The 21,854-nt window shown below is 37.2% G+C and overlaps 1 protein-coding gene across 1 annotated transcript in view; it reads left to right on the top strand.

Moving 5' to 3' along the window:
* The first annotated feature begins 321 nt into the window (after positions 1 to 321).
* Positions 322 to 21,854, top strand: part of ADSS2 (adenylosuccinate synthase 2) — a 32,286-nt gene continuing 10,753 nt past the window's right edge. The window contains exons 1-7 of the mRNA XM_027976332.2: positions 322 to 608; positions 14,033 to 14,135; positions 14,939 to 15,007; positions 16,925 to 16,975; positions 17,851 to 17,917; positions 18,202 to 18,309; positions 19,336 to 19,417. Coding sequence (XP_027832133.1) covers positions 426 to 608; positions 14,033 to 14,135; positions 14,939 to 15,007; positions 16,925 to 16,975; positions 17,851 to 17,917; positions 18,202 to 18,309; positions 19,336 to 19,417 — 663 coding nt within the window. The 5' untranslated portion in view covers positions 322 to 425. The remainder of the gene's footprint in view (positions 609 to 14,032; positions 14,136 to 14,938; positions 15,008 to 16,924; positions 16,976 to 17,850; positions 17,918 to 18,201; positions 18,310 to 19,335; positions 19,418 to 21,854) is intronic.

Below are 21,854 nucleotides of genomic sequence, written 5' to 3' on the forward strand. Positions count from 1 at the left end.
AGCGCTGCCGGGAGTTGTAGTCTGACGCACTGGCACGTACCTCCCCGCCTCTCCAGTTTGAAAAGCCCGAGAAAGGGCTGGTGGGCGGGGCGTTGAGGGTGAAGCACGCTCGAAGCCCCGCCCCCATCCTTCCCGTTCTGAGTTCGTACTGGAGGGGCGCGCCCGGCCGCGGAAGGGGCGTGGCTTTTTCCTCGGGCGGTGCTGCCAAGGCCGGCGTGCGCGGGGAGGTCCTGGTGCCCCTCTGAGAAGGCGGCGGGAGCGCGGGGCGGGCCTGGCGGGAGGGTGGCGACCCGGCAGGCGGGGCGGGGGCGGGCTGGCTCTGGCTCCTTCTTCCTCCGCATGTGGCTGGCGGCCGTAGGGCAGTTCAGTTCGCGCACTCCAAGCTTCTCGCGTCCCCTTCGGGCTCTCCTCGTGTCTCCGGAGCCATGGCGTTTGCCGAGACCAACCCGGCGGCATCCTCCTTGCCCAACGGCGACTGCGGCCGCCCCAGGGCGCGGCCTGGAGGGAACCGGGTGACGGTGGTGCTCGGCGCGCAGTGGGGCGATGAAGGCAAGGGGAAGGTGGTGGATCTGCTGGCGCAGGACGCCGACATCGTGTGCCGCTGCCAGGTGAGGCGGCAGGGCTCTGACGGGAAGCCGGCCCCTTAGCTCGGGCCCAGAACTCGCATCCACCGTCCGAAATAAGGTGTCACCTTGAGGTTCTTTCCTCTTACTACGAGCTGCGGCGACGTGGAGAAATGGCGGGAGGTCGGAGACCCCTGACCTGGGTCTCGGGCTGCGGGCTCGAGATGGCTCAGGAGGAAAATGCGGCTTGACTCTGAGAGCCTTTGAGATGCGCGATGCCTGGGGAGTTGCAGTGTTCGGTCCGAGGACCAGTGCTCAAACCCAGGACTGGGGCCGGGGTGGAGATGGGAGACCGCTCGAGTTTGAGGAGCTACCGCCCGAGGCCTGCTGGCGACTCCGCGCAGAGACCCTAGGGGGCCGCAAAATCGTCCCCGTCATCACCCATCCGCCCAGGGGATACCAAGTGGGCCGAAACGCCCGGAAAGCCAGACTCGCCAGTCCCCCACCTGCAGGCCCGAGCTTGCAGAGCTTTGCCTCATCGGGTCCACTCTGTTGACAGGAGAACCCACTTTTGGGCTTAAGGGCGGTTTATAACCGTGTAATGGCCCCGTTTTTTACTCGGTACCCGGTATACTAAGGAAGATTAATTTTACTTGTTGGTCCTAAAGGTGGGCATCCCAGCTCTTTTACGAGTGAGGCAAATGAAAGAACACCACAAGTGTCAAATCTAGTATTTAGAAATATTCACATTGTTAACGCTCACACCTAGAGTGAACTTTCGGGAAATGGAATAGTAATAATATACTTCCTACCGGGAGACACGTGGTTTTCAGTATAAACCTTCTTCCTATTTGTCGTTTGCTTTGAAGCAGCCAAGAGACTAGGCCTTTCTAAAGGCTCATAGGTAACTGTTACGAATTTCAAAATTCGAAATAGTTGAGCAATAAGCCCTTTCAGAACGAATGGTACTGTAATGTCTGAAGTTAACTGCTGTTTAGGTTGGAAGAATGTTTCTTCTTCATGAGCTGTGTACATGGCATAATAGTGCTGTGTGCATTCTAACAAGTTCGTAGGCCTGCTCGATTAGAAGTGTTCTACCTGAAGTTGAATACCATTTTGGCAGGCAGAAAAAAGTAATCATAAGTACATCAAAAGTTAAATGAGAAAATCTTGTTTTTTGCTTGAGGAAATCCATCCTGCCCGTTTCTGGGTTAAGATCGCTGTTGCACCAATTGCTTCTTAGTATTACCACTAACACTGCCACCACTTATCTTCTATTCTTCCACCTCTCTGGCTACACACGTAAGTAACATAGGAGGTTACTTCATGACACCCCTAAAGGTCTTGCCTCACACTACTGTAGGAGCTGCGCCAGAAGACTGACCATCACCTTCCTTTTCTCTTAAGATCCTAGATTGCTGTGCTATGGCAAAGTATGGGAATACCTAACTCTTTCTGGGCAGGAGGAGAGGTTGAGGCCCCTTTATCTACTTCACTGTCATTTCTGATATCTTCCTAATACAGAAATGGTTGTGTTTTAGTTGCTAAGTCCTGTCTGACTGTTGCAAACCCATGGACTGTAGCCCACTGGGCTCCTTTGTCCATGGGATTCTCCAGGCAAGAATACTCCAGTGGGTTGCCATTTCCTTCTCCAGGGGATCTTCCCAACCCAAGAATCAAACCCGGGTCTCCTGCATTGCAGGCAAATTCTTTTATACAGAAAGAGCTAACATAAATAACAGAATAAATATAGATTGTAAGAAGTTTGGGGGGATGTAACCACTTTGCATTTATTCTAAAAGATCCTCTATTTTAATAATCACTTTGAAAAGAAGTAGAACTTGCTTGTTGGTTGGAGAGGGTATTACCATGTTACTGTAGAAAGTAGTCTTGAAAGGAGGTCATGGGGCTGATCTGATCTGATGCCCTTGGAAAGTCTGGAGAGAAATGATTGAGAAGGAGCCAAGTTTGGCTTTAGAATGTTAGCTGAAGATAGAGGAGACATGTATGAGCAAACTTGTTAGGCTTGACTCACCTGTAAAATTTTGGCTTACTACCTTCCTTATATAATTTAAAAATTTATATTCTTCTAGTGTTTTAAGAACCCAAAGGATTCTTATTTCTTGTTAATGCTGGTAGATAAGTAATGAATAGATTTAAGAATATCCGTTGTGATTCACTTTGGTAACTATATTATTTGGTCAGTCCCAGTAAGCTGACATCTCTTAGTGAAGTTCTCCTGACTTATAAAATTGATAGTTATGAACTGTTGAAATTCTTAAGATGTATAGAGAGCTGGGAAAAGTCAACTTTTGGAAGGACATTTTGGACTTGAATTGCTCTGTTTGATGATTTAAGTTTTGTGTATTATTGAAAATAATATGCACTTTTTAGAGTTTAATCAGTATATTTTGTCATATTCGTGCCATAAACTCAGACTTTTATAGTGTTTCTCCAGAAGTGGTATACACATAATGTGTCTCTAATGGAATCATAAAATAAGGAATTTCTCCCAATAAAAATACAGTTTTTTAAAGAAAAGCTGACATTGCATTTAACTATTTATTTTAAATATAAAATGTCTTTTTGGAAAGAATAGGTGCAAAGCTTGTGGCATTTTCATCATCATTTTAGATTTGGGACTTAATAGGAAGTTATAACTTGTTAGATACTTATACTTTAGATCCTTAAATAAGTGTGTAGGACTTGCATGGATGGATGACTTAATTCAATAGGTCTTGTAAGAAAAAGAGAAGAAGAATTAAGTATAGGACCAATTTCTGGCATAGTTCATTCATCCAACAATCACATAATAAGTATCTATAGGGGACCACTTAACCCCAGAGTTTTAGCTGACAAAGGCAGGGCTTGTGCTCACAAGGCGTTTATAGTCTGGTGGACAACTGTTACTTAGAAAAGCATTGCCAGGGTGGGGATGGAGAAGGGTGTTAGTATGGGTTTTTCAAAAGGTTAAAATATGGGAATAGGAAGGCCCCTTCCTGGCAACTCAAAAATAGTTTTATTAGAAGGTCTATTACTGTCCCCCCACCCCAATTCCCTCAAAGTAAATTAGTCTCTATTTTCTTTATTTCGTCGAATAGAAACTACAGAGATTTTGACTATTGTACTTTATATCAGGCCTTAAGCATGGGTTTGTTTATTGTTCTGGTGAAAGTAAAGCTTGGTAGTCTTGGCTATGACAGGCATGAGGTTAGTTGCTTGTGATCAGGGTAGGTAGAACAGTATTTCCTTTCTTTGTGTTTTTTCCCCAGGGTTTTAATGTTAATAAAGAGGAAATACTAAGTAAAATTAATTATAAAGGGAAAGTGTGTCCTGTCACATGCTATATGTAAAGTTGGCCATAAAACTAAGCACAATGAAAAAAATGTAGCTAGATGTGGGTATCTGCTGAAGGGTCTGAAACCAGCTATTTGCAAGTGATGAAGAAATGCAAAAGACGTACCAGCAGCAACTGAGACTTTCTCCTTGAAATACTCAGAAAGGTTGAGAGATAATTTAAAAGAAAATAACTTCAGTGTTTTTTTAATGCCTTGACCTTATACAGCTAAAATTATCTTCTAAACCACCTTCCATAATTTTGAAGCTGGTGGAGAATTAGCATTTAAGGTAAGCCATTCTTCCAGTTTTATAACAATTGCTGTTTCTTTGTCTCATATCAGGATTGTTTTATATATATGGTATTTTCCAAGATTGTGCATAAGTGATTACCACTGTGTGGTGTACTTGGTTAAATCTTTCTTTCTTGGATTATTGTGCTTTCCCTAATATGCTGCTTTCCAGGTGGCGCTAGTGCTAAGAACCCACCTGCCAATGCAGAGTGGGACACAACTGAAGTGATTTAGTACTATTAGAATGTAGGTTTCTCAGAAAGAGGACTCATTCCCTTTTTGTTTTCATCCATAGCACCCAGTACTACATGAGGCAGTGTGTGCTTAGTCACTCAGTTGTATCGACTCTTTGCGACCCCATGGACTGTAGCCCACTAGGCTCCTCTCTCCATGGGATTCTCCAGGCAAGAATACTGGAGTGAGTTGCCATGCCCTCTTCCAGGGGATCCTTTCCAACCCGGGGATCGAACCCAGGTCTCCTGCATTGCAGGCAGATTCTTTACCATCTGAGCCACTAGGGAAGCCATGTGAGGCAGAGAGGAAGTAAATACTTAACAAATATATGTTGTGTGACCTGGATCACCCTTAGAAATTTCTTTGAATTCTGTAGTTTAGCCCTTTCCTGTATTATTTTAATACGTGCTCAGTCGCTTCAGTTGTGTCTGACTGTGACCCTATGAGCAATAGCCCACAAGACTCCTCTGTTCATGGGATACTGGAGTGGGTTGCCATGCCCTCCTCCAGGGGATCTTCCCCGCCCAGGGATTGAGCCCACATCTTCTGTGTCTCCTGCATTGCAGGCGAATTCTTTGCCACTGAGCCACTGGGGAAGCCTTATTATTTTTAATATATTCCTGGGCAGTTTAATTGACTATTGATGTGAGCTTAATGTGGAATCCCCAGCATTCCTGGGATTAACAATTGTTGCATAGTATTTTTAGCTAGTATTTTTTATGTTGTACTATTAAGTTCAAAGGCTTTACTCCTTTAAAGTTTTATCTCCTTTATCTATGAGAAAATAGGTAACTGATAATTGTATAACTTTTGTGCATTTCCTCAACAAATTTCAGTTGACTGCCATGTGTTTCTATTAAACAGTTTTTCTTTGCTGAGGGCAGTAGATCTCTAAGTTGTTCACTATTTAAGCTTACTGTATTAGTATAGATAATATGGCATTATCTTTATTTCTGAGGCATAAATTTTTAAATTATATGAACTTATCTTCAGTAATCTGACCAATATTATTCTGTTTCTTTAATTTTGGTGAGAAAGGGTGGATTAGTTTGGTAGTTTTAAGTATCTTTAGGAAAAATTGTTGCCTAGAACAAATCTAGAGTGAACTTGTAAATTGATAATATACTTGATAGCTTACTAAACAGTAATTGGATACAAATCTACGTATGTTTTGGGGACTAAGTCAGTACTGACACCAAAGATTAATGTGGATTAGCTGCATAACAGTAAGTGAAGATTGGTGATGTTAGAGTACTTTTTATCAGTTGAAAAAGGGACGTTGAGGTATTCAGTATTGTCTGGGGAAAGCATTTGAAAAGAACAGTAAAGTGTGTATAGCACAGGGAACACAATGTTTTATAATAACCTATAAGGGAAAAGAATCTGAAAAAGTATATATATGTGTATAACGAATCACTTCACTGTCTACCTGAAACGAACACAACATTGTAAATCAACTATGTATTGTTGTTCAGTTGCTAAGTCATGTCCAACTCTTTGTGATCCCATTAACTGCAGCACGCCAGGCTTCCCTGTCCTTCACTATCTCCAGGAGTTTGCTCAAACTCATGCCCATTGAGTCAGTGATGCCATCCAACCATCTCATCCTCTGTCACCCCCTACTCCTTGCGCCCTCAATCTTTCCCAGTATCAGGGTCTTTTCCAATGAGTCAGCTCTTGGCCTCAGGTGGCCAAAGTATTGGAGCGTTAGCTTCAGCATCAGTCCTTCCAATGAATATTCAGGGTTGAAGATTTCAGCTTGTGATTCATCCAGCCCAGCATTTTGCATGATATACTCTGCATAGAAGTTAAATAAGCAGGGGGTTAGTATACAGCCTTGATGTACTCCTTCCCAGTTTGGAACCAGTCCGTTGTTCCATGTCCAGTTCTAACTGTTGCTTCCTGACCTGCACACAGGTTTCTCAGGTGGCTGGGAAGGGGGTCTGCCAGTCCCATCTCTCTAAGAATTTCCCGCAGTTTGTTGTATGCTTCAGTTAAAAAGAAGGGGGGGGACAGTTAATAGAGGACAGTTCCCATGGCTACTCTGGCTCCAAGATGGATGGTTCTTTACATTGAACCAACTTTTAATTATATTGAATTCAATGTAATAAAATTATCTTTAAAAAATGGGAGATCCATGACATTTTTAAAAATGGGTCTTCTGTCTATATTATATTTTGAAAACCCATTTAAAGGAAGGGTTTTATTCATGAGAGAAATTTTTTTTGACTTGAAATCTGCAGTTCAATGTCAGTGTGTTTTAAGAAAATATCTCCATAAATGTTTTAATGATTAGGGGAGTTTTTATCTGGCATTTATAAAGAGCGGCGTAACATTGGTTTATGCATTTTTTTGGTTGCATGTCTGATCCTTCTATCTATGACTGTGGTCATCTCTGACCCTTGTTAAGTGTGTATATTAGAGCACACACGTGCACCTAGAATCTGGAGCTTCTTAGTCAGAAACCTGAGATCCTCCAAGTCTATTCCTCCTCCCATTTTCCTTGTGAGTTGTTTTATACTGTAGTTTAAGGTACAAAATACAAGATACCTGAGATTTTTGTCATCCATGTGACACTTATCTGTGTATGAGACTGGAAGGTAAATGTAATCCTGTAAGGTAAAGCAGATGTCTTAAGCCTTTAAGAGATAACTGAGCAGTGCACTTGGATGTCTTTGCTAAAAAGAAATTCAGATACCCTGTATATGTTTTCCTAGCTAGTGTGTCTGGTTACTGTCAAATAGTTTAATTTGATCAGCTTACTGCTAGTAACTTAAACCTGCTCTACTGTGGAATCACAAGCTAATTGCAGTCATTTGAGTGTTTTTATAAAAGAACAGTCATCTTTGTTTATAATTCCTTAATTGCTGCGGATTGCTGTGTTTTAGTATTGGCAAATAGTGAAATCAACAACAGGACACGGGCTGTGGAAGGGTCTTTACCAAGAACATCAGCACAGGTAATCAGCACCAATTCAAAACAAGACTGTTAGGTTTCTGAGGAGCTTGAAGACTAGATATGAAGTGGAAACCCTTTTTTGGTTGCTAGAATAGTTCAAAGGTATGGGTCTGAGGCATTGCTACTCTCTGCTGTAATCCGTAGTGTTTATTCTGGCTTTTTCTTGATTGGTGTTCATTTTGAGCTCTATGATTACAGTGTAGTATTCATGTATTCAGAGGAACAAGGACAAAGAGAAAATACAGACTATTTTGGAGGCCAAACTAAGTGGCCTGAGTAATGCCTCTGTGCTATGTACATGAAATTGTTAGCCCTTAACACTCTTGCTATTAGATAGAAAAGAGATACCATTCTTTCAGGCTTGTAACATTGACTGTTTCCATCTCCTCTCACAGCAGAAATTCACTTAGTTGGAGTGATTTTGGAAAGAGGAAGACCTAGTAGCAAACTAAGTCAAGACTCAGGAGTCACTTTTGCCGACTAGTGTCATTTCATTCCATTCTAAAAAAAAGTTTGGTTTTTTTCTTTTCCTTTCCTTTTTCTTCTCTTTCCTCTCTTGGACCTTCTTAGAAACTTACGTATAACAACATTTCCTGATCCAAACTTTTATATAGAGTTGGGCTTGATAGCCTCTGGTTCTGAGGAGCTATGGGAAGAAAATTTAAAACACTTGTCATCTGACTTTATTAAGTTTAAAATCAAATTGGGGAAAAAAGTGTACATGAAAGCAGTATAAAAGAGCTAAATATTCTTATTTTGAAATATACAGTCTAAAACCCCAAGAAACCAACCAGTGGAGCCCCAAAGTGGCTTCATATTGAGTGGCAAGTCTCTTTGAGGAAAATCATAAGTTTATAATGGCTTTTATGATATTTAAGAGAACAGTTACAAAACAACTAAATAATATTATATTATCCCTGTGTCCTCCAGTACCATGTTTTAGAGGTTTATTCTTGACGGCACGGATATTAAAATTTAGAAATTAATTTTTTTTTTAAATTAGTTTTTAATTGAAGTATAGTTGATTTACAAGTATTAGTTTCAGGTGTACATAAGTTAATCATCTTATATTCAGTTATTACTAGTGCAGGATGTGAATTTAGAGAATGGGCTGTATACATACCGTCTTGCAGGGACTTTGCTTTGTGAATAATCTGGATTCTTTACAAACAATGGAAAAGAGACTGTCTTAAGCAAAATGGGGCTATGTTTAAAAGAATACCTAGATGGCTAAACCTTGGAATGGCCTGGCCTTAGGCAGCTCCTTGGATCTCAGCAGGCAGAACTGGCGGTTTTTCTCTTTAGGATGCTCTCTTAGGTGATAGGCATCTCGCACAATCAAATTCCCAAGGGAAGCTTGATTGGCTCAGGCCTGGATCAGGTTTCCTCCTCTGGATCAATTACTGAGGCCAGAGGGGATGATTACACATTATGGTTTATGAAGTAAATGGTAAGGGGGAGGGGAGGCAGAGGAACTCAATGTACTGAAGGTGTAACTGACCTTCAGTTCATGGGAAGATAAGAAATGAGGAAACAATTCAGGGTTATTCTCATTTGTAAGTTGTTTTCTAATGTATTGTAGACCTTTGGTGCTTTTCTGGAGGGAAAATGTGTGGTGTTAAATAGGTTTTTATTATTTTAACTATAATTAAAATAATGAGACTTAGCTGTATTGGTTTTTAAGCCCTAAAAGTACATACAAGAAATTTTGCTCTTCATCTTGGAGAACATAGAATTTTAGTTCTGCTCTCCCCCACCTCCATCATAATAATATTCTAATTTATTTCAGTGAGGTACAGCTGTGTTTTTTTGGTCATTAAGAAGCTTGTTTGATATTTATATTCAATTTTAATGTAAAAATAATGGTCAAAGAAAATCAGTAAAATAAACACCAAATTAGAGGATGTTTTTGTGATTGTGGTGAGTGCTGATTGGATGACTGGATTTTTTCCTTTAAATATTCTTCACTTTAATATTGTTAATTTCCTTTTGTTTTGAAGAGGTGGTAGAATGGCTTTATTTTCAAAGAATTGTAGAGTTTTACTTTTCTAAAATTATCATTGTTGTTGTTCAGTTACAAACTCTTGTCCAACTGTTTTTGACCCTAAGCACACTAGGCTTCCCTGTCCTCCACTATCTCCCGGGGTTTGCTTAAGTTCATGTCTATTGAATTGGTAATGCTATCTAACCATCTCACTAATTAGTCCATATCAACTCTCTCATTAATTAGTCCATATCAAATAAGTACTAACAGTATCTAGAACTTTATTGGTCACTGTGGGGGAAGCAAAGTATTGAGCCCTTGTATTTAAAGAGTTTATATTTGTCATCTTATATCCCCGCTGAATTTTACATTTGTTCTTGTTATTTAATGTAAGAAAAATATATAAGGCATTATAAACTTACGTTTTTCCTCAAAGAGACTTGCCACACAATATGCAGCCACCTTTGAGCCCCACTCATTTGTTTAATGGGGTTTTAGATGGTATATTTCAAAATTAAAAATGTTCAAAAGTGAAGACATCTAAGATTCATAAAGAAATATTTTCTCGATTGATATGGTTGATCTGCAAAACAGCATTAATTACTGTTCCACAGCTCCTTGTTTCTATAACAATTGAACATATTCTGTTTTTTAGTTAAGTAGTATAAAATATACAGCTGTGATATTTAGAAGTATTTGTTAAATGCTGCATGAATGAGTGGGATCATAAGTGTTATGGGAATTTAGCAAAGCAACAAGAGGTAGTTTACATATAGCTATTAATATAAATATGTGGTTAATGTTGTATCTGGGAGGATACTTTTCCAAATTTGCTTTGAGGTATCTGTTAAAAGTAGAATGAAAGATATATTTATCTTCTATCATTTATCTGGCCTTCCCAGTGCTAGTTAGGAGAAACATTAAACGTAATTAAACATATATGTCCTTGCTACTTATCTAGGTACATACTGCACAGAGTTGCCCATGTGAGAAGCTGTTCATCGCAAATGTGGGAGTCTGCAGTTTAGAGTACAGTTGGCCCTCCATATCCATGGGTTCTGTATCCAAGGATTCAACTGTCAATCAAAAATAAATTGAAAAAAAAAATCCAGAAAGTTCCAAAAAGCAAAACTTGAATTTGCTATGCTGGCAACTATTTACATAGCATTTATGTTGTATTGGGTATTATAAGTAATTTGGAGATGATTTAAAGTATCCCTGAGGGTTTGCATAAGTCATATGCAAATGTTGCACTATACAAGGGACTTAAACACTTGTGGATTTTAATGTCTCTGGGGGTCCTGGCACCAATCTCCTGTGGATACAGAAGGAGGACTATCTGCCCTGGTAAAGTGGTCATGGATGTTGGTGGTTGGGTGAGACTGGCAATGGTAGTTCTACTGAAACCTCTTTGTTTTTGCTGTCTGCTGCTAACATGTGACCCCTGCTTGGACCTGTGTTTCAGAACAATTTCCTCAGCTCCCAAGAAGAATTTTCTATATTCCACACAATTTATGGGCTTCCCTGGTGGCTCAGATGGTAAAGAATCTGCCTGCAATGCAGGAGACCTGGGTTCGATACCTGGATTGGGAAGATCCCCTGGAGGAGGGCATGGCAGTCCACTCCAGTATTCTTGCCTGTAGAATCCACATGGACAGAGGAGCTACAGTCCATGGGGTCACAAAGAGCTGGACACGACTGAGTGACTAAGCACATTGCACACAAAACTTACACATATTTTAGGTTGGCATCCAAACAGGCAGTTGAAATTTGAAGCTTCATCTGAGGCTTTTTGTGAAATGACCCTATACTAAAAGTTTTATCATATATAGATTTGTCAAAAAATGCCTTATGAGTGGCTCCGTCTCAGTTCACCTTAGGACTCTTCTGCACAGCAAGTGTTTCAAGATTAGAAGCTTTTACACCCCAACCCTTGTAGGGCACTAGTGACCAAACATACTAGCTAATACACACATTTTCTCCCTTAACTCCTCAGCAGGATAATTTAGGGTTATTCTTGAATATATTTAACCATATTTTCCTACTCAATCAAACAATTTAAGTGGGATTTAAACCATACAGTAATCCTTACTAAGGCATTGATTATTGAACAATCTTGTTTAATGTTTGAATGAGCAAGCTGTTCACGAAAATGTAATTTCAAGCCTTTTGCAGCTGAACTTTTCCAGCCTGAACCACCACCTGTGTGTAAACTTGGAAGAACTCAGAGTATATATTGCCCGAAAGTCATTTATCACCAATCACAATGACCTGTTTCAAACAAACATATATCAGCCACTATCTTTCCATCATTACGTCCTGTCTTAGTAAGATATTATCTAAGAGAGTACTAGGCTTTGTTATACACAAGAACAACTGAGTTAAAAATTATTTATCCAAATGACTATATTAGTATATCTTTAAAAACAACTGTGTAAAAAAAAAATGAGTAAAGAGACTTATTTTAAAAGTCTATGTCAAAATTACAAAGTAGTTTGTTTTATATTAAGCAAATGAATTAAAAAGAAAACCGGTTCTGCTTAAATAATAACATTTTATTGATTGTTTCAAAGTCACTAGTACTTTATAACAGTTTAATATGAATTCATTAAATTTAGTGTTTTATAACAATTTAGAGTAAATAGTTATAATAACAAATTAACATTTTCCTAAGATTTGAAGAAATTTTAATGAGTTTTCATACTCTGAAAATATTTTTCCTGAAACTTGGAAGTTTCCTAAATCACAGAAAGTTGTGATAAAAAGGCTAATATTGGTATGAGGGATAGAATGAAAGAAAACCCATAAAAACCAAGTAAGAATTGTCCTGTGGGTTATTTAAGAAAGACTAAGATCAATATGTTCTTTTTTTTTTTTCCAGTATATTCTTTAGTTTATGTAATGTTTTAGGATTCTGTCAGAGTTGGTGATAAACTTGCCCAGGGTAAAATAATAACAAAGTATGTACCAGGAAGTATATTGCAACATTGTTAATAAAGACGAAAGGTTGGAAACAACCCAAATGCCTTTCTGTGGGACCAGTTTAGTAAATGTATGTGTCCTTATAAAAAAGAATACAGTGCAGCTGTTGAAAGAATGAGGTTTTCCCTTTGCAAGGTTAGAGAGAATGAGCTTTAAGATTTGTTAGGTAGAAAAGCAATTTGCCCAGGTATATATCTTTGCTATTATTTGCATAAGTGGAATATGCAAATATGTGTTTGTGTATGCAGAATTACTTAGGGAAGGACACAAAAAGCAGGTGGAAACAGCAGCCTTGTAGCAGGGAAGGGGAGAGAAGAGTACGAGAGAGACTTCACTTTTTACTGTACATCCTACTGTGCCTTTTATATCCATTTGCAGATGTTGCCTACAAATAAGTAAACAGTAAAAAAAAAATATTCACCTGTTCCTTTGATGGTATCAAGTGAAGGAGGTATTGCTTAAATCCCTGCTTCTGTCTTCCTGTGTCTTGTCACCTACCTGTTATCTGGTGGACTTCAGGCTACCACTGCCAAGTCTTTTTTTTTTTTTTTTTCTTTTAAACATACATGACATAACTCTAGTCTTTAAGCAAGGAATTCTTTGTACAGTGCAAAACACTGTAAATAAGTATTTGCTTAGTTGAAAATTTTTTTTGCAGGACTTCTGGCATTTTTGTGAATTCATGATGATGGTAAAAGCACGTAAATTTGGTAGCCTTGTGATCTAGTTAAACCAGTCACGTCCTGCAAAGATGTTGTTAAACTTTTTATTTGTTCAGATATATTCCTAGTTTTGTTGTTTATTTTTAAATTATTGTTAGTGTTCTGTAGATGTTTAAACATAACATGATTTGTGTCTTTTCCTCATGCTTTTTAAGCTTAGAAATTAGAAAAATTGTCTGATCACTTAATACTATCTCATTTGTACCTGATTTTTTTTTTGTACCTGATTTTTATAATTCAGTTTCACATTTTGTTTCATAGAGTAGAAATTTCACCATGGATTTTTACTATGATGCTCAGCTTTAGAAGTTCCTTGACCCAGTGTATTACTTTAGCCAGAGACAAGCAGATTCAAGGAACTGGTCACTAACCAAGCTCACAAGACTGATTTTAAAATTTAAAAATTAGTCTTCAGGATAACTAATAGTTGAGGGAATTGCTTGGGAGATATCCTAGTTGATAAATCAATATAAGGATAATAATTTTAGGTCAGAGTTGCTTGTCACACTTTTAGGACAATGAGAATTATATGAATATTTCTATCAAGTTAGGATAGATTACTTTTTCAGCTTTAAGGATATTTTAAAGATCAGTGTCACGGATAATTAAGTAGATTGCTACATGTTCCACATGGTGCCAGAAATGGAATAACAAGCTGATTCTTCCCTGTACTTTGTTCATTTTTTTCTCTCTTTTTAAGATGGAATATGTCTTTCAGTTTTCCAGAAATCTGAATTCTCCAATTTCTAGATCCTGTTAGGAATAATCACTCAAGTAGGGAAAGGAGAGAGGATGGCCAAACTGTTGTAAGCCTCTAGAGAATAAGTATTCAAGGCAGATACTTGGGTTGCCTCAAGTAACATTGTCATTTTAGTAGGAAATCATTAATTCACTTTGGAAGGAATTATATTGCTTGTCATATTCATTGTTAGGTTTAGTTTTCCCAATCTTGTATTTCAGGGAGGAAATAATGCTGGCCATACAGTTGTTGTAGATTCTGTGGAATATGATTTTCACCTTTTACCCAGTGGAATAATTAACCCGAATGTTACTGCATTCATTGGTAAGTATGTAAACTGAACTTAGGGATTTTCTTCCCCCAGTTGATAATAGTGTTTATTTTTCATTAAGCTTATTTAATCTCTAATCAAATGATTTATTGATTGTTTATTAATCCTGACAGTGGTACCTCCTGGAATATACCTTACTTTCACTGTTTAACACATCTTTTAGATCTTTTAGCCCTAATCCTTTTTGGAATGATTACTTTGCATTTATTTCTTATTGGCATTCTTAACTGTGTAGCAAAGTGTTGGATCATCAAATCAGGTTTCCAAGCACGATGAAGCATAGTAAGAAAAGCGAGAAGTCTGTGTTTCATGGGTGGATTCTGAATGCTTGTAACATAAGATGCAATCTGACATTTTCTCTTCTAGTCTTTTATTTTTAAAAATGCTAATCACAACCCAGTAAATTGATTTTATGGCCACAAATTGGTTTGAGTCCCCAAGTTGAAAAGACTGTGATCTGGTTCAGTTTGCCTAAAACTATATAACTGGTTCCTTTCAAAATAACAGTTTCACTTCATTTCAAAGAAATTTCAAAGCTTATTGAGTGCCGTTTTAAGTGTTTTATATTATGTGTATTATGTTCTATTGTGTATTTACGTTTTACTACTTTTTAAGACTTGGAGTCATTTCCGTGGTAACTCCCTGATAAATTAGAATGTTCTACTAATCAAAGTGTATCACTCTTCTACTGTTCTAGATAAGGATTATTATAAATGTCTTTGTTTAAATATCATTATGTATTACAAATATAGATGTCTAAAGTTGGGGTTTATTTGTGTGCATTTTTTTTTTTAAGGAAATGGTGTGGTGATTCATCTACCTGGATTGTTTGAGGAGGCAGAAAAAAATGTTCAAAAAGGAAAAGGTATGAAAGAATGAGTCTGCTTTGTCTGGTAACCAGTTATTTGTTTTTTTGGGGGGATGGGCGAGGGTAAAGTTTTAAAGGGACTCTCATTCCAGAAAAAAGTCACATTTTTATCTTCTACTTTAAAATTGCAGGTTATTGTAGGACATAATTTTTATGTCATAATTTTTATTTATTTTAATTTTTATTATATTCATTATAATCAGTGTTCTAAACAAAAGACAAGCATAGCAAATTCATTGTGTAAGTCCTGATTTTTTACACATTGGTAGTCTGCAAACCTTATCTTTAGGTAGCTAGAATTACTATATGTTTGTGGCACGACTCTAGGAAACAAGCTCATTATGTCACTTGTGCTTGCTAGCATCCTCTTCTGCACAAACCAAAATTAGCTTAAGGCAGTTTCAGGAAGCCACTTAGCCCATTTTGTACACCATTAGCCTCATTTCCGAGACGATCTGGAAGTCCCTTGGTTACTACAACCCAGGACAAAAGAGGGTTGTTTAGATCCCTCCCTCCAAGTGAGGTAAACTCTTCTATGCAGTGTATCCACTTCCATCTAAAAAAAAAAAGAGAGAGACTTGATTTCCTGCCTTCTCTTACGTTTCTGGAGTTTTGAAAGTCCGTTTACATTCAGTTTGGCTGCCTTTCTAGGGTTTGAGGGGACTGTGACAGTACAAATAAAACATAATTGAGAAAAATCATTAGTGTAGTTTCCCCTTAACTCATGTTTAATACACTAAGTCCTATTAAATTTTTAAAGTTTATCTTTCATGCATAGAAGTAGCAGTCCATCCATCCTTAAGTGTTCCTGACAACTAAATCTGACTTAAAAGAATCCTGTCTTGCTTCTCTCTCTGCAGTCTTCCCTGAAATTTTACCTGTTTGTGTGTCTGCTGTCTTTAATTGGTCAGGTCGAGGTTCCCATGCTGCTCTCCGCTGGTCTTCATCCCCCTTTACAGTTTTGCCCTCCTGTTTTTCCTTCTGCCCTACCTAACCCAGCTGAATCACCTTACTGAATTTCTCTGTAATATTTACTTTGTAAAATTGCCTAAGCTAACTTTAGAATACATATGTGTTTATATGTCAACAACTATGGGAGGGCTTAATATCTTCTTTATAAGGAATATTTTTAAAACAAATCTTTGAATGTTATCAAAAGTAATTAATTTTTACTATTCAAATGCTAATTTTCAAAATTAGTATTTGGTGGCTTATCCTTAGAATACATATAACCTGGGCTGGGTGGCTAATCCTTAGAATACATATAACCTAAGGTTCTGTCTTTAAAGAAAAATATTTAAATTCATTTATTTATTCATTCAATAGTCATTTTCTTTGAACATTTATTGGATGCCAGGCCCCGTGTCATGAAAACTCATAACTCCTACTCTCAGGCATTTACACTTAAATGGGAAGATACATAGATCTTCTTATAATTCAGTGTGATAAGTACAGTAATTGATAGTACTTTGGAAGAATTAGTGAGAACATTTTATTATTTTGTTTAATCACATTTTTTGTAATTGTCTTGAGAAGGGGCACTATTCCCAAAATTATCTCCCTTTTCTCAAAATTCTGCCCATGCTCTGCTCCTCACTCCCCACCGCTGACAAAATGATATTTTGTACCATTTGTGTTTTTGGATGCTTAAAAGTATTTTATGTGGCTATGGTTGGCTTGAGTTTGGAACAGCTTTAGAGCAAAACATTTAGAAAGATAGAATTTGTGAATGAGTTTGTATAATGACAGATGAGAAAATTCTTGTTAAATATATTTCCTATACAGAAGAAAAGATACTAAAATGATTACTTCAGTGAAAAACACTTTTAAACATTGTATTTCTAAGGAAATTAAGATTTAAAAATTATTATACAAATGTTCAATTAAGCATGTCTATTCTTCCCTTCCTTCTAGGTCTGGAAGGCTGGGAGAAAAGGCTTATCATATCTGACAGAGCTCATATTGGTAAGGGGATGCAGTATATTTATATATAACTGTCTTTTTATCAGAAACATATGAAAGCGTTTAATAGATGATTTGATCTTTAATTTTATTGAAAACTAAGTAGGATGAATTGAGTTTAAGTACATGAAATATTGTTAAATTTTTTTTCTGTTTCTGATAAGGACTAGGTTAAGATTACCTACTTCTGAAGAATTAGCTAGTCAAATGAATAAGTAGTATTTCAAGAGGCTTTGCTACTTCTATTTGAAAATAAATGATTTCAAATTTGCATATATTATTTATTTGCACATATTATTAACCTATTTATATCTTTATATTTATGGCTCATTTATTGTCAACGAGTTATTGAGACTTTGCTTTCTATTCATTGTGATAATGTTCTTTTTAATTGGAGTATCTAAACTATTTACTTTTAGTATAATTAGTGGTATGGTTGAATTTATATTTACTCTTTGTTTTCTATTTGTTCTTTTTTCTTCTCTCCTGATTTCTCTGGGATTTGATTTTTTTAATATTACCTCCACTATTAGCTTATGAGGAAGAGAAGAGGGAGGTGATCAACATAACCCCCAAATTATTCTAGAGTACAAAACTTGCAGAGAATATCTTAGTAAAATGAGCTTTATAGAATTGTAGGGTAGGGTATTCCAAAATTATTATCTTAAGGACTCATTTGTAAAAATATGATAGATTGCAGTAAATAGGAATGAATGATCAGGTATATGTTCATAATAATATACCAGTTAGGATTGTATTTGTCATAAAGAAGCTAGGCTGATGGGATTTGTAACTTAAGTAATTTAAAACAAAATACATTTTGCTTTCCTACATTACTTTTGAGTCAATGACAGCTGATTTTGTTTTTTCTCCCTCAGTATTTGATTTTCATCAGGCAGCTGATGGTATCCAGGAACAACAGAGACAAGAACAAGCGGGAAAAAAGTATGTTCTGTTTTTTGTGGGTTTTTGTGGGTGGGTGTGTGTGTGCAGTTTTAAGCATATCTAGTCTTTTTTTGTTTCAATTCTAGGCCAGAAGTTTAAGAAAAATAGCTATTAGACTATCCTGTTTAGATTTCAGAGAAAATTAGTAAGATCATGAAAATAAACATAAAGCAAATAGCATAAATAGAAAACACTCATAGTAACTGAATTCTTTGTGGTCAGCTGACCATTAAGAACTGGATCTTTCTTTTCTAACTCAGAGCTTGTTTTGATCTGTTTTTAAGTTTGGGTACCACAAAAAAGGGCATTGGCCCAGTTTATTCTTCCAAAGCTGCTCGGAGTGGACTCAGGATGTGCGATCTTGTTTCTGACTTTGATGGCTTCTCTGAGAGGTAACTATCTTGTATTTCGAAATGGAAAGAGCAAATGGATTTTTAGAATTCTTAAAACTCAATATGCAAATTGATAAAAATCTGTATTCTAGTTGATTCGTGGTGGTTGGCTTTTTTGTTTCTTTTGAAATACTAAAGTTATTTTTTATTACATTTGAATTGGTCCTTAATTTGAGATTAACTTCATGAAAATAACATGATGTCGATATCATATGAGTACCCCCAGAAAGACAAAGCCAAAATTATATTTAAGGATTGGAATTTAGAATGCTTTACTGAGAAATAGACATGTTTCCTGGGGGATGTGGCAGTGCTATGGTGGGGTCTTCATATCCTAGGGTCTTGATCCTTAGATTTTCAAGTTCAAAGACATTGCTGTATCCTTTCACCTAGAAATAATTAGGTTATCAAGTATTTGTGAACTAACATGTATCAAGCTCAGCTTGAAAAGTAGGAATGCCACCTTGACATTTAATCACTGTAGAAAAATCTCCATGGGAAACCTAATAATCATCAGTAAACTATATGGTGTCTCAATGATGAGTTAGTTGGTTGCATCTAATAACAGCCTCAAAGATCACTCGGTGTATCCATTTTCAGTCAGCAGTTTGTCTGTCTGCATTGTTAGGGCACCTCCAGTGAGAATATTGGAGACAAGTTGCTAATGTCTGCCGCTGACTCTCCTAAAAGCATTATTTTAGACCATCCCCTTTTGTCTTTCACAGAGTATAATATAATTAATTCAGATTTAAGTCTTGTGGTTACAGATTTGAGTCATTCCCTGCTCTTCCTGCCCCTCACACATCACCTTAATTATATTGTTGATATTCATATCAGCAAAACATATTTTGAATGTATCATTTATTCATATGACTGACCTTAATTAGATTCTGTTTCTCAGAGTGTAACTTCATTTTGGGGATTGTTATTAAGACCACTTAACTCCAGAAATCACTTGAATGGAATAAAATTATTCAGAATATTTTAAAACAGAGCTAAAGTCTTGATTTATCTGTTTTTTCTCAGGTTCAAAGTTCTGGCTAACCAGTACAAATCTATATACCCTACTTTGGAAATAGACATTGAAGGTGAATTACAAAAACTGAAGGTAAGTCTGAAAGCATATAGGCCTAAAAGGACGTGGCATGTTTGAGTAACTTTACATGATGTGGCTTTAACAAAACATCCAGTGGGAACCAGGGAGCAAGAGTAAAGTACTTGAAAAGGAGTCTGACAGGCTACAGTGAATGAGATCACAAAAAGTTAGACATAGTGGGAACCAAATCATAAGTCTTACGTTGATGTTATATGCAGTAATAGGAAGGTTAGCTACTCAATAATTTTGAGCAGAAAAAAAGGACTAACTTTGTATTATATAAAAATCACTCATAAGCATTTGGAGGATAGATCAACTAAGGGACAAATGAGAGATGATAACTTTTAAAGCTAACCAGCACATTTAGGATTGATACCCCAAAGGGTCTGTTAAAGGGACAGCTCTAAAGCACTGTACTCTTTAGAGACACAGAAGGTTATTGACCAAAAATTAGGACCACAGTTGGTGCCTAAGTTGGTCGGTAATCAAGTTGCCTATCCTCTCCACCCTTCCCTTCCTCCAAAATCTTCGGAGTTTCAAGCTGCTGACTGTTATTCTTTCTTTCCTGTGAATAAGTATGACATCAGTTCCAGAACTGAATTAAGAATTTACATGCCTTATATGTCATTTTAGAGTTGTAGCAGATCTTAGGTCTACCTACTCACTGAATTTCTTCTGAAAAAGTGACCTTCAAGGGACATTGTGAATGTTAGGTATTTGGATTTCAGTATATTGCTTAGAATAGACTGCCACTTTGTTTTCATTCTGTCATGCAACAAATATTTTAAATTTATTAGTAGCAATTTGAAAATATTTACATGCTAATATACAGGTGTATTTTTTCAATTCTATTCTATACATATTCCATATGAATGTAAAGGATATGAATAATAATGACCAGAATTAGTTAAGAGGATTCTTAATAGGCGTTGAGCGGTATTCTCCCCTTATCCTTGGTTTTGCTTTTTGTGGTTTCAGTTTCCTGTGGTCAAGTGTGAGACAACTCTTTAAGTTTTAAATTTGAGACCTTCTGAGTAGCGTGATGAAACCTCTTGCTGTCCTGCTCCGTCCTTCCCAAGACATCAGTCATCCCTTTGTCCAGTGCATCCTGCCCATTAGTCGCTGACCAGCCATTTCCCTTGCCAGATTGACTGTCCTGTTATCACAGTGCTTATATTCAAGTGACCCGTTTAACTTACTAATGCCCCCAAGGTACAAGAGCAGTAATGCTGGCAATTTGGATACACCAAAGAGAAACCATACAGTGAAAGTTCTTGACTTATTAAGGAAAGAGAAAAATACGCTGTGGTTGCTAAGGTCTCCAGTAAGAATAAGTCTTCTTTCCATGAAATTGTAAAGAAGGAAAAAGAAATTTGTGCTAGTTTTGCTGTTGCAAAAGTATAACAGTGTTTTACACAATTATATTATTATAGTATATTGACATAAGTGTTCTATTTGATTATTGGTTATTGATCTCTTGATGTGCCTCATTTATAACTTAAATATTATCAAAGGTGTGTATGGATATAGAAAACAGTGTATGTAGAGTTGGGTATGGTCTGTGGTTTCAGGCATCCGCTGGGGGTCTTGGAACATATTCCGCTAGGATATGTGGGGGGACTGCTGTATGTTGAACCAGGACTTTAAGGAACATGATGAATGGTACAGTCATTCCAGCATTAAAAATAAAGGACTAAAACAGGAAGAAGCATGAGACTGGCTGCTAGAACCAGAGGGGGATTATGTGTCCATCAATTGGTATAACATACTCAGTGAGTTCATGAGTGGATCTTGGAATTTCCATACTGGTCTGGCTAAACATGGTTGAAACTAAATTTTATTGCAGTTATACTATAGGCTTTGGGGGAACTCTTATTTATATTGTTAATTGAATCTCTAGAATTAAGCAGCATTATTATACTTTAAACATGTTTTGAGAAAGTTTTATCATGTTTATGTGAGTTAGTATTGATATTACTAGTAATACTGCTAAGGTATTTTACTGTAATGCAGTACAGTGGGAAAAGAATATTAGTAATCAATTATTGATACTTGCTTGCTTGGCAGTGTCACTGGTGGCCCTCACAACATTTTGAGAAAGACTTTGATGCGCTTATGGTTATATGGACTCTTAAGTGCTGCTTTTTTAATACCTACAAAATATAAACGCACAATATTCAGTTCTTTTTATTTTCCTAAAAGCTGGTATATGAAGTATGAGTACTGGGCTGTTCAGAAAATTGTTATCATTATTTGCAGTGAGGTTGAAGTAGAACCTTTGAGTTTCATTGTATTTCTGTTGCTGCTGCTGCTAAGTTGCTTCAGTCGTGTCCGACTCTGTACGACCCCATAGACGGCAGCCCAACAGGCTCCCCCCATCCCAGGGATTCTCCAGGCAAGAGTGGGTTGCCATTTCCTTCTCCAGTGCAGGAAAGTGAAAAGTGAAAGT

Source organism: Ovis aries, chromosome 12, assembly GCF_016772045.2.
Source record: "Ovis aries strain OAR_USU_Benz2616 breed Rambouillet chromosome 12, ARS-UI_Ramb_v3.0, whole genome shotgun sequence".
NCBI lineage: Eukaryota > Metazoa > Chordata > Mammalia > Artiodactyla > Bovidae > Ovis > Ovis aries.